Source organism: Stegastes partitus, unplaced genomic scaffold (assembly GCF_000690725.1).
Source record: "Stegastes partitus isolate 25-593 unplaced genomic scaffold, Stegastes_partitus-1.0.2 Scaffold30, whole genome shotgun sequence".
Taxonomy (NCBI): Eukaryota; Metazoa; Chordata; class Actinopteri; family Pomacentridae; genus Stegastes; species Stegastes partitus.
Genome location: NW_007577761.1, coordinates 299,256 through 312,635, shown reverse-complemented (window position 1 = coordinate 312,635; position 13,380 = coordinate 299,256). Strand labels below are relative to the sequence as shown.

Below are 13,380 nucleotides of genomic sequence, written 5' to 3'. Positions count from 1 at the left end.
CCTTGCAACAGGTGAGAGGACATTCAAGTGTGACCAGTGTGACGCTACCTTCAAGAGGAAGGACACGCTCAACGTCCACATCCAGGTGGTGCACGACGGCCACAAGAAGTACAAGTGCGACCTGTGTGAGAAGGCCTTTGTCACCCCGTCTGTCCTCAAGAGCCACAAGAAGGTAAGCGAAAAGAGCTCGAGCCAGACAGCCTCAATCACACCTGGTGATTGCATGTCTGCTGGGGCTGTTACTTTGTCCTGGAATTGACAAAATTGGGGTTGTGTTTATTCGAAATGCACAGAGTTCAAATGTAACAGTCAGAAAATCCCTTATGAAACATTGCAAAATTGTCCTCACATAGTAGCTAAGTTTAGACCGCATTTCGAGTGAAAGGCAAAAGTAATAGGATTTCACTAAATTACAGTTTACATCTGATTTTCCATCATCAATCTTCCGCCATCAAACTAAATTTACAAGTAAAGAAGTGACTGCCTAACCATGTACTTCACCAAAACATTTCCATTGTTTCACAACCAGCCCTGCTCCTTGTCTCGTGAAAGACTTGGACGATCAAACCTGCCGGAGACATCCGTCTTGACCGTTGCTGCCCATGAAGGCTTTAAAATCAATTCCTGTGTTGATTAGAAATGGCAGTTAGTCCATTAGCTCCGCAGGGTTTCAAAACCCCAAACAGATCTCGCTGCAGATTATGAGCCCTAAACCTGACAACGTCCGGTGCGGTTATGGATCAAGATTGAAACCAAACAGCTTCTTGGCACACAGCAAAAGAAAATGTCTTGGAGGTTGTCTCAGAACAGTAGGGCTGAAGACAGGCATGTTGAACCGTCTCACTGCTTACAGTGTCTGGAGGCTGCTGAGAGATCTGGCCTTGATCAAAGTCAGGTTGCAGAGGAGAGGACAACTCACTGCCTGTGTTTACATGTGTAGAGTAGCCCAGCTTTTGGCCACACTGTTGTTGAAATCTTACTTAATGTGCAGTCTGCAAATGTTTGTCTGAGCAAACTTGGCGCCTTGAACAATCACAAATAATTATCACAGCCATGTTCTAAATGGAGCTCGGTGCAGCATTTCTGATTCAACAGTGAATTTTGAAGGATAAGTATCTTTTCAACATCATAGGTTTCTAATAATCACTGTACGAGTTTACCTCTGTTTCTAACCTTCTGAACCCTAAGAGGTTTCTGAGCGTTTTTTGCTCCTGTCACATTTTTAATCACTGTGGGCTCATTGTTCACTGCATTGTAAAATCCTCTATGGAAACAGCACAACCATGACTAGAAGTTGAACAAACTCAAAAATGTTCTTTTGCAGTGACACATATATAATACCATAAATAATGATAAATAATCAACATGGAATCAATGTGTACAACATTTTTCCAAGTGCCAACTGGTGTCACCGATCCTGGGAAAAGTGGAGACTCTATCTATTGTAGATATTTTACTGCTCATATTTGTTTTTTTGTTTCCATACCTGCCTCCTCCTGCTCCTCTTGCAGTTCAGCCCAGCTTAGTTATTACTCCTGCTTCAAGTCTCATTTTATTAAAAAAAATACATATCAGAAATTCAGTAATATGATGAAAAAAGCAACAGGCTTTGGTTTCTTCTTTGGTCAACTGAGCATTTTAGAGACCTTTGAGGGTGCATTTAGTGGCTGCAATAGGAAAAAGGCAACACTTTGTTCAGCACGTCGCAAATCATTTCACCTGAATCAGGATTTTAAACAAGTTTTAAAAGAAGTAAATACGATTTAAACTTTGCAGATGACACTGAATGACTTGCTGCTATGCAATCACATTTATTTCCTTTTGTGCTGGAGCCAAAACAGAACAGATCCGTAAATGTGTGAGTCATATGTGCGGATATGTGCTGCAGCAGTTGGTTGTGTAAATGAACAGCAACGCTGCACATATCAGGCCAGAGTTATTCGTGGAGCGCTCTTGTGTTACAGTAAATGCTTTCTCCTCAGTGAGCCTGGATTTGTGTTATATGAGAGGGTGTGTATGTGTGTGTGTCAGCATGTATGTGCATGTATTGTATGTTTTGCACATTGTAGAAGGTAGCCTCACCTCTGTCAGCGCCGGGCTGGAAGAATGCACATATGAATGAAAATTGCTGGGTTGCTTTTTGAGTAGCTGCACACATACAAATTATTGATAGAAAAAAACTTTTGATAATTACATACAACTCCCATCAGATTCCACACTAATCTGAATTCCCATGTGAAATAGGAAGCGTTCCCACTGCCTGTCTGTTTATGGAGGTAGAGGACCAGTGATGTTTTCTCTGTTGTACAAACAACATACTAAATAATGCAACATTGATCCATCTGGGACGCACGTGTTTGTATAAGTGGATTTATTTCTGCATGATTGTGTGTGAGTGTGTGTTGGTTAATGCGCATGTGTGTGAGCATGTGTGTGTGTGTTAGCGTGTGTGTGTCTGTGCATGTGTGTGTGCGTGTGTGTGTGTGTGTGTGTGTGGATGGAGCCTTTGTAACGAAACACCCGAGGTGTCAGAGGGACACAGTGGGGTGATGGAGGAAAGGATGGGGGCCCGGAGAGGAGGTGTTCCTGTATTGTTGTACTGCTGTTGAAACTGTCGCTCTGAGTTTGAGCCTTTCATACTCACGATTATTCTCGGGAATTTACAACAGACCGGGAGGAGGAGGAATTCAGAGCGCACTTTTCAACAAGGAAAAGCAAGAAGGAGCACAGTGGAAATGGGGGAGGCGGGATGGAAGAGATTGTACACTCTTTCCACATGTTCCACTTCCCTCTTTGCATGTGTATTCCTCATGCGTCCACGGAGCTCAACACCGTGGACTGCTGGGAGGTGAAGGGAGAGGAGGAAGAGGGAGGAGGAGGAGGAGGAGGAGATGAATGCATACGTGCACCCTGGCCTTTAGGCCTCTTGGGCTTTTGGACCCTGGCAAATCTGCATCGTCTGTGTTCTTTGATCCTGACTTCAGGGCAGCTCACAGAGTCCACTGTCATGTGAACATGTGCATCTCCATTCACTGCGTCTACCTCTAGCTAGTGGTGCATTATGGAGGCTGAAATCTTGTTTATTCTTGACCCAATCGCATAGTTCAGTTACGAACATGACATTTAAAGTGGAATGTAGATTCTCAGGTTGCACCAAAATCAAATTAGGATTGTTTGAGGATACTGTATGAAAAAGTTTAAGTTTCTGATAATATTCTGATGAGTATCTGATATAAATCCAGCTATCACAGTGGATCACAGTTTACTAATGCAGGAAAGAAGTTACAAATGTTTTCCTTAACATCCACCATATGTCCGTTTTTATCATTTCTCTTCCAGACGCACACGGGGGAGAAGGAGAAGATCTGCCCGTACTGTGGACAAAAGTTTGCCAGCAACGGCACGCTAAGGGTCCACATCCGCAGCCACACAGGTCAGTGGTCCTTCACAGGTCAATGCCTTGTTAAATGGACCTTACGTCACCTGCAGCTTCAGGGTAAAGATGTGGAGTGTCATACCAGCAGATGTCTATAAAGCTTTCACACTACAGTCTTTAGATCAGTACAAATGGGCTAGTTTGAGCTTTAGTCACATTTAAATTTAGTTTTTACTTTATGTATGATAGAGCTGCAATAATAAATTGAGATGAGTAAAAAATCTCTGATTCTAGCTTCATAAATAATTTAATAATTTTCTGTTTCATTCCGTCTCTGTGACAGAAAAGTGAAAATCTTTTGGGTTGTGATGTCCTGTAACCAATTTTTAATTTTAATTTTTTTAATTTTTATTTTTTTTACCATTTTCTGACATGTTATAAATCAAACTACCTCATCAATGAATTAGTTGCAGCCCCCCTTATTATTTGGTTTTAAATGTGCTTAGTGTTGATTTAAAGAGCTTGGTGCTGTTATTCAAGATTATTATGCCTGGCAGTCACACGTTATATTTGGCATGGTCAAAGAAAAAGTTGCACTTCTGAAATATGACGCAACAGCCAGCAGCTGGTTAGTGTGGCTTAGCATAAAGATCAGAACCACAGAGAAACAGCTAACCTGGCTCTATCTAAAAAGTGACAAAATCCATCTGCTAGCAAATGCAAAGCTTATTGACTGAACATGTTATATCTCTCTTCCAAGAAGGTGTTCAGCCCATAACTACCTGTAAAATCACCATGTTGTTGTTTTTTCACTTGATTTTTTGTACAAAATAAGCAAATGAAATGTTAATATGCTAAGCTAATCAACTGCTCACTGTAGCTTTATATTTAGTAAACAGACTTCAAACTGGTATCAGTCTTCCCAAATAAGTGTATAGACTAAATTTAGAACTGTTACTTCAGAAACAGATCTGGTCTTTGTCTGTTCCTGGCACAATATCGATGAACCCAAACACCCCAAATAACACCTAATCCAGAATCTTATCTGAATACACCTCTTCTTCCACTTTCACACCGTGCACCGTGCACAGATCCATCCACGAGAATCAACATTTTAATGTTAGAAAATTGCAACATGTTGTAGCGCTGCTTGTGCCAGCCTCGGTGCAGCCACAAAAATAGAGCCCTGGATGTTCATTAAACTGCCTTAAACTGGAAAGCCACACATTCCTGTGCGTTTCCTTACCAACAGACTGGTGCAGAGACCTGGCACGGCCACACACACACTTCTTGGCCTCAGTCTGTCTTTTTCTTTTTCTCTGTTTCTCTGCCCACTGCCGGCTATCTTCTTCTTTTCCTCACTTTAACTTCATCTTTCCTTTCTTGTCTTTGTTGTCCTGCAGCTTCCGACTCACCTGCTGTACGCGAGTGTAGTTTGCTATCTAATACCTTCAGTGCTTAAATCATCAATCAGCTTCGTTAACGCTCCGTCCTTTTTATACTTTCGGATCTCACAGCATGTCTCAAACTATAAATGATTTCAGCAGTATTTATGAAACCTTCTCTCCAGCTGTTGTGTAAGATTAGTGTGTCAAAACGTGTATATTTTTTCCATTGACAAGGCTACCACACTCTGTCAACAGCTCCCTTTGTATCCGTGTGTGCGCGGGCTGCGTATGTGTGTGTTTGCGTACATGTGTATGTGTGAAGGACAAACCAACAGAAAGAGGGAATGTATACCAGTGTGGTCCGCGGCCCAGTCTGATTGTATTTATATAGAATAAACAAAAGAGAGGAATGCTGGGGGAGGGGTGGGAGCCGAGGGGACACCTCAAAGAAAGAAAGGAGCAAAGAGAGAAAAGACCACTCCAAGAAAGCATCCAGCCGGATGACCCTTGACCCTGACTGGCTGTAAATCTGTCCCCTCATTCTATAGACTTGGGCTTTTTTTTGTTTTGTTTGTTGTGTTTTTTGTGTGAGGGGGGAAAAAATAAGCTCTGGTTGAACAGTGTGAGTCGTTCCCTGAGCGACAAGAATCATCTTCTTCTCAGACAGATCATGTAGGTATGCAGATCGGGTAATAAAATAGCCCGTATCATAAAATAGGCCTGTTAATGTAAGAAAAATCCTAAAGGATGTCTTGTTTTTCAGTGAGTGATCTCTTAAAGAAGGCCACCAGCTGAGGTAGAAGCCTTTAAATCTGCAGCTTCTCTGGATGGCCGACAGGAAAGCTTGATCTTGTTTGTCTTCCTGCTTCACAGGAACAAGTCAGCATTGATTATTTACCTGTTAAACACAGAGGACTTTGTAAGGATTCCTTGGAGATTTCCCTTCCCCTATCATTTTACCGTCAGAGCTTTCAGAGAGAAATGGGCAAGTAATGGGAGTAAAGTGTGAAATAGATTAAAGAAAAAATTTGAAAGAAAAATCAACCTGAGAGCACTGAGGAGTTGGGACGACGTGTTCTGTATATTTGGCTTGGATTTCGTTTCAATCTAATTTGGTTAGAACATCATGTTGAGCTCAGGCAAATTAGCCGTAGTGCCACAGAGGCAGGCGTCTTCTCAGAAAGCAGCCTTTATGAGATCACCGACAAGCCATAAAAATCGGAGCTGTCAAAAAGCTGGATGTCGTGGAACTCGGTAGTCATGATGGATGTTTCTATCATTTTCTAAATTATTCTTTTTGGCCCCAAGATGGAGCAAATATGTTCTTGTCCACATCACAGCTCAGTGAGAGCAGATTTTCCCACCATGTGTGCCATGATGTGGTGAACAACCGGAGTGGGGTCATGAAAATTATTTGTGCCAAGGGAAACGCTGACAGAACCCAGCAACTTGCTGTCATACTGACATCATAGGACATGTCATGTTGGCAGCAGCGATCAGTGTGAGCCCATGAGCCGCACTACAACAAAGTGGTGTGTGCATTTTAACCCTTAAAAAAATAAGCTTCCCATGCAGTCAGTACAGCGGGTCTACAATGTACTTGCACATGTTGAAAACTTGAAAAAGGACCATTTGCTCTAAATTTGAGCTCACTGTTCATAATCATTCTCATAGGCAATAAATAAAAGTGATAAATAAAACAATAAAACAAGCAGAAACATGATAAATAAACAGATATAAATAAACAACAACTTCAAACAGCAGTCTGTGATGGGATTCATCTACACACAATGTTTTACCAGTTATGATTGGGATGAAATCAATACGTAAGTCCTAACACAGCAGAAATCTGAATTGAATGCCCTCAAGTTAATATAGATGCTACAGCAGAACAAAGTTAAATACACAAAGAGACAGTCGAGAGAAGATCATTGTATCCAGATGTCACACAATGTACGTATCATCTTGCAGAAATTTGTGTCTAATAAATGATCCAATTGACGGGAAAATATTAAATGATTCATTCAAAAATGAGATCCAGCTTCCCGCGCTCATGATGATAATAAATTAAAGCTTTAATTGCAAAATAAGTTTTATAATCTATCACTAACTATTAAACTTTTCACCTTACTGCTGAATCACTGCTGCTTGGTGCCACAGTGACTTTCTCCATAAAGATCCTGCCATGTCTGAATCAAACTGTTTATATAAAAGTAGCTGCAGTCAACCAAAATAAAATCCTGCTCAAGTGAAGTCATTCCAAGTCTTCATCCAAATCCATTTATCGCAGGCTGGCCTTATTAGCCTAAATGAATTATAGATAAACATAAAAAGCTAGTATGTGCACTACATTAAATCATTCTAACCTGGATATTTAAAATGATAACAGGTTCGGAGCTGACCAGCAGCCCATATTCATGTGATTTTTGAAAACAGATGATATCAGCGTATGATCCCAGCACGAGAACTATTGAGGAAAACAACACAGACAAGCTGCTGTTTTTAGATTATCTGCCATGTTGGTTGTTGAGCTGTGAAACTGCTGTTTGCAAAGTTTACACTCAACGCTTGGGCCATCTGTTTGAACAAAATGCAGCAAAACCAAAGACTCCTTTGAGGGACTGTGAATTAGTTTGGAGTCGATTACGAGTAAATAAGTTAGAGCCAGCAGTCCCCAATCAGATGGGACCAGGTCAATGTTTTGAAAATGCAGAAGTGTTCACAGGTCGATCTTACTTATTCCACAACCACAGTGTGCTCTTCCTGCTGCCAAAAATAATGGGTTAATCCTGGAAGCCTGTAGATGCAGCACTCTTCTCAAATCAAATCAAGTCTGTTGTCATTTTGCTGTACATACACAGTAGTACAGGCAAGATGAGAGAGCATTTCTTCAGAATCATTTAATTAGTAAGTTCTGCGGAATGCACATCTGGGATAAGCGACACACTAAACCAGGGGTCTCCAATCCTGGTCCTCCAGAGCCACGATCCTGTATGTTTTAGATGTTTCCTTCTTCCAACACACCTGATTCAAATGATCAGGATCGTTATCAGGCTTCTGCAGAGCTTGATGATGAGCTGATCATTTGAATCAGGGGTGTTGGAAGAGAGAAACATCTAAAACATGCAGGACTGTGGCCCTCAAGGACCAGGATTGGAGACCCCTGCACTAGACATTCACTCTCGCTATCTCCTGAATTGGCCGCTGTGTCCATGCACAGCATCACGTTGAACATGGCGAACCTCTTCAGGTCCTGCTAGGTCTTCAGGGACACAAAGACACACACGATGGTATGATGATGGTGAAGCCACAGATGCTGCCCAGTGCGAGCTGTCTGTCCGTCCGCCTGGAATAATGTCGTCCACACAGAAGTCTTTCCACTCTATGCGGATTTCTCTCAGCAAACACAGTTCATCCAGCTTGTTGTCGAGGGGGCGGACATTGGAGAGTAGGAGTCCAGCTAGTCTGGAGGCCTTTAGCCTAACATGGATCCTGGCTCTCTTCCTCCTCCTTTGTTTACGTCTGCACCGTTTACGCTTCCTTCTCTCTCGGGTAACTGCTGGCGTAGTCTCCGATCGGACTCCGTGTTGGTGTAGTATGTCCAGATCACAACCGATCGCCACAATTCCAGCACCGTTCACTGTCCAGACGCCCAGCAAAGTCACCCAGCCACAAGTTTTGCAGAATGAATGTCCAGGATAGGCAAGACACTCAAAACGTTCACTTTCGTTGTCTCCTGAAGTGGCCGCTGCATTTCATCTAATCTAATCTAATCTAATCTAATCTTCTCTTTATGATCTTAGAAAACTGTGATTATCTGACCAATAAAAATGCAGTCAGATGAGAGTATATTGACTAAACAGTTGACCTGGACACCACAGCGCTGCATAAAAGGCACGTTGACAGAAAATAAACTTACGCATGAACGACAGAGAACCATCACATTTTCAACTTGATGAACTCTGCTAAGTTACTTATTGTAACATTGCTTTTGTTTCTCGTTGTTATATAAAGTTCAAGGTTTACACCCACATTGACAAGCTAAAAAGGCAGAGGTCTCGCAGATCCAGGCCACCAGGTAACCATTATTATCAAAGCATACATTGTGTTATAAACAGCCAAACTCCCAGTGCCTGCTTTTGCTCAGATGTAGATGGAGGAGTGGCTCGCTAACATTTGCTCCGACTTTGCGTCAATGAATTGAAGGCTTGTGTTGCAGTTGTGCTACATGTAGCATCATAACATCAGTAAATCATTGCCATGTGAACCTTAGGCAAGAAGACATCTGTTCTTTTAGCAAGTACGGGTTTCTCAGTGAGACAACAAATGATATTAAACAATACACAATGCAATACTTAATGTTGTTAACCCACACCAGCCGCACCGCCGGCATTGCACGAGGAGAATAATTGTCTTGATCACAACGTCATTTGTTATGCCGATTATAGCTTTCAACGGCCACATTTTGATGTTTAATAAAGCTACACGTCGGAGCTCTAAGTGATCTTACGACAGAACAGCTGCCCCCAGACTGACATCTGGCAGAACTCTGAAATCACTGAACCTATTTACGTACAGATGACTTTGTTTGTCTTCAGTGTGGTCATGGTTACAATCATGTAAAGCAAAATCACCATGTAGTGAATTATTGTCTGTCTCTATGATAAATGGGGTCTCACCGTCGCGGCCTGAACTCTATTTGGTTGCTGAGGTGCTTAATTTGAGTTGTGGATTTGGTTTTGAGACACGTGTCAGGTTCAGATCTGCAGCATGTGTGGCAGGACTCGGGCACGGAGTCGTCTGATTGAGATGCCTTCACACGGGCGACTTTAAGCCAATTGTTTGAGGAAGTGGAGAAATCTACTGAGACCCTGGCTATAATGGAAAGGTCAAGTGTAAAAGTTGTTCTGCGTTCCTATTGCTCATCAAAGGCAATCTCTTATCATCTTTAACACACTGGTATTGCATTACCTCTGTGGCCCCTGTCGGCATGTGGCGCAGGGCGGAGAGAAGGACAGTGGAGGGCCACTGTCTGCCTGAACTGGAGGAAGCCGGGAATTAATTTCTGATGGACAGCACTAATGTCTTTCAGACCGGAGCCCCGAAGCTACAAAGCGCTCTCCGTAACACGAACGCTGTGCGGCAGGCAAAAACGACAAACCCGGCCATCTGCTAACCAGACACACGGCCGTATGCACACACATATACAACACACAAGGGGTGCCAAACGGATCGATTAGCAGACAAGGAGTGTGAGGGCCACAGCAGGGGGCGGGGGAGACACCCAGGGTCAAAGAGATGGTGTACTGTTTCAGCACATGCTAAATCAGTTACCATCTCCACACACATAAAGCCCTGGCTCAGTGCTGCAGCCACCCCTCATAATCCCCAAACAATCTGGCTCAATCTGGAGAATAAGTGGAGGGTTTCTAGTTACAGTAACACTCAGCAGAACAGACACCAAGCCCCTCGCACGAATAACAGAGAGCAAAGTTGCAAGAACGTTACTACTTAAGTTTCCAAGTAGCATTTGTTTATTTCCTGTTTTGCTAAGGGACTGAGTAGCTCTGGTTTGATTCCAGGTCTGCTTAAATGCCATGACTGGTTAACAAAGTAGTTTTGAGTGTGATTTTTGAATAGATGTGACCATATTGATGATTATCACTTTTAGAATATTGAACACCATCATCTTCTCTGTTTGCGTTTTCTTAATGAGACACATGTTGGAAACCAAAGAGTGTGCAGGTTAAGTAGGCGAATTGCTGTACACTTATTGTGAGTCTCAGTGTTAGCAGGGTGTGGTTGTCTGTACTGTGTATTAACTGACAATAGCCAGCTCCTGGGAGGGATGTGATTCAAGCCACAGAGTACACTAGCACACTGTGCTCCGGTGCTATTAGCGCACTAATGCCTTCCCCAGGACTCCCCAAGGCTAACACTGGGCCTTAACCCGATACCGCACATGCTACATAAGACATAGGATTTGCTCGCCTCTGTCTCAAAACACATCTGGGATTCAGATTTTCCTGTTTGTCAACAAAAGGCCTCCTAGAGGCTGAGGTTGCACAGACGGGGATTTTGGGACAGATCGCTGAGCTGCCCTCATGCACATGTTTCTGTATGTGTAATCAGCCCACATATGTCACGTTAACCCTTTCCGCACCGAGCTGAGGTTACACGTTTTATCACTTGGTGTCACAGTGCTCCTCCTTGTGCTCCTCTGAAGCCCTCTTGTGGGGGGTTTATGGTGGGTTTTGAACCTGACGTGTTTATCTGCCACGTGATGTCGACATAGGAAGTTGCAGGCTTCATGTAACGTGAAGATGAAGTGTTAAGATCAGTGCCCTTAAATATTTGTTTGTGCAACTTAACTCTCACAACCTCAAGCAGATTCTGGGCTTTTTTTGGTGCTGCCATATATTTACTCACTGTGGGCTCATTTTTCTACTGCAGTGTAAAAATGGAAGCAGCACACTTAGCAGCCTTATTTCTTTGATAACTCAATGTACACAAATTCAAAAAAATCTGTAATTAACATATGCAGTATATTTCTAAGTGCCCACATGTTTCACCAATACTGGAAAAAATGGTGACTCCACATGGTTTTTACTACTTTTTAGATTAGTTCTCTTACATGTCTTTTATCTGCTGTGTACTGCCTGCACTTCAGCTGAAAAGTCGCAGAATGTTTATCCTTGGACTGTTGGTCACAGTCATTAATGGCTTTATGGTTGCGCTGAGGAGTTCAGCATTTCTTGTTTTTTACAAAATCTGGTTTATGCTAATTTTTTATTTTGGCAAAATATTAAATAAAAAAATTTAGAATAAAGTGACTCGAATGAAATATCACCACTTTAGGCTTAGATTGGGTTTCCTGGTGGAATGAGACATCACAGATGAGTAGTTCAAGGACCATTGTAAAGTTGAAAATCAGTTTTTACCGTTTCTGGCAATAAATAGTGACATACTTTTCAAACCCTGTGGTGATTCAGAGTGTTGATAAAATTACATAAAAATGGCCTTTAAATACTGACTGTACACCTCAGTCAAAGGTTCACATCTTGACTGTTTAACTCGATTAGGACTTGATGTGAGAAACACTCCTCCAATTCAGTCGTGTTTATAGCAGTGGGATAATATTACTCTTCTCATGTATTCCCTCGATGGATTTTCTGATTTAATAAGCATCTTTGCATTTTGAATCCCAAGGAAACACAGCTAATTAACCTTATTACTTAAAGGGGCAAAACATCTCCCCCATCAATAAAATTACTTGCTTGCCTGTTCAACACTTAGTCACTGAAGGGAGATTACGTTACTGTGAAGCGGATAAGAAATTAGATTGTTGTACTGAAGGAATGAACCAACAAATGTGTAGCTGTAGGTATCTATTTTTGGCAGCACTTCATTAAATTGTAGCGTGTACACTTGAAGGCAGATATAGAAATTCAGCAGAGAGTTTTATGAGGAGGGAGACTTAAGAAAATGTAGATTAGTATGATCCCAGATGTATTTTCAGTTTTCTGGACACAGGAGTGAATTAAATCTCCAGTTTGAGTGAAGAGTATGAAATAAAATAAGTAATTATTGAAGCCAGATTTTTTCATATCAGTACTGTATTTTCCTTTCTGAATATTTAATTTCAGCATAGTTCTATAGGTTACCTCACATCCTTTCTGTAGATTAGTAATCAACTGCGGGGCTCTTATCTGGCCCGTGAATCAGCACATGGTAAACAGATCCATGTGTCAGTGGACCGTTTGACTGACAGCCTGTCGCTTTCCCTTTGTCATCGGCACTGCGTGCTCAGATAGGATCTGTACAAGTTTGGCTGTATTTGCTTTTGATCCAAACGGGAGAAGCCACATTGCCTCTGATGTGCTCCTAAACTGTTGGCCAGTCGGGGCTCAGATAGCGAGCCATGAAGTGAAGCCAACACAAGCTGCTCCACTGCAGTGGGAAGTTGGTGTGCATCAGACATGAACAGCTCAGAGTGAATGACATTTGCTCCACCAGTAGCCAGGTCAAGGTGTTCGGTCAAAAAGACTATTTACAGGATGGGAGGGAAGTAGTGTGATGTGTGCAATATGCATGTTCTTTGAGGATTGTTTTTTGTGGGGGATCCACACATTTCTGTGCTATTTCACACATTTAAAGGTATATTTCAAAAGTAGTTTGCACCTGTTTAGTACAGTATAATCACCTGACATGTCACAAGTTTTTTTTTTTTTTTTTTTTTACACAGAACCATCTAAGAAGTCATGCTTTGAAGTTGTTTGGAAAAGGGCAGCTCTTTCAAAAAAATATTTGGCAGCTAATTGGATTAACCCATAGGTGTAGGTTTCATGAGGTACGCAGCAGATATCTCAAATATTTAGAACATATGCAATTGTCCCTAATGAATAAAAATATGAAAGAAACAGAAGACTTTTATTTTGAAAAACTAGTATGACTTTAGTCATAAATACAACAACACCACTGTCAGGGGCAGGTATTTATCTTCAGCGCTGCATCTTTTTTACTCTCAAATTGTGAATTATGAGTGCATTCAGCCACTGAATCTATTATGGAGAATGTAATTGGATCCATACATGTTTTCAAATATATGTTTAATTG

The 13,380-nt window shown here is 41.8% G+C and overlaps 1 protein-coding gene across 1 annotated transcript in view; it reads left to right on the top strand.

Moving 5' to 3' along the window:
* prdm5 (PR domain containing 5) overlaps positions 1–13,380 on the top strand; it is a 46,510-nt gene that overhangs the window by 21,403 nt on the left and 11,727 nt on the right. The window contains exons 12-13 of the mRNA XM_008298821.1: positions 12–172; positions 3,340–3,433. Of these exons, the coding sequence (XP_008297043.1) occupies positions 12–172; positions 3,340–3,433 (255 nt within the window). The remainder of the gene's footprint in view (positions 1–11; positions 173–3,339; positions 3,434–13,380) is intronic.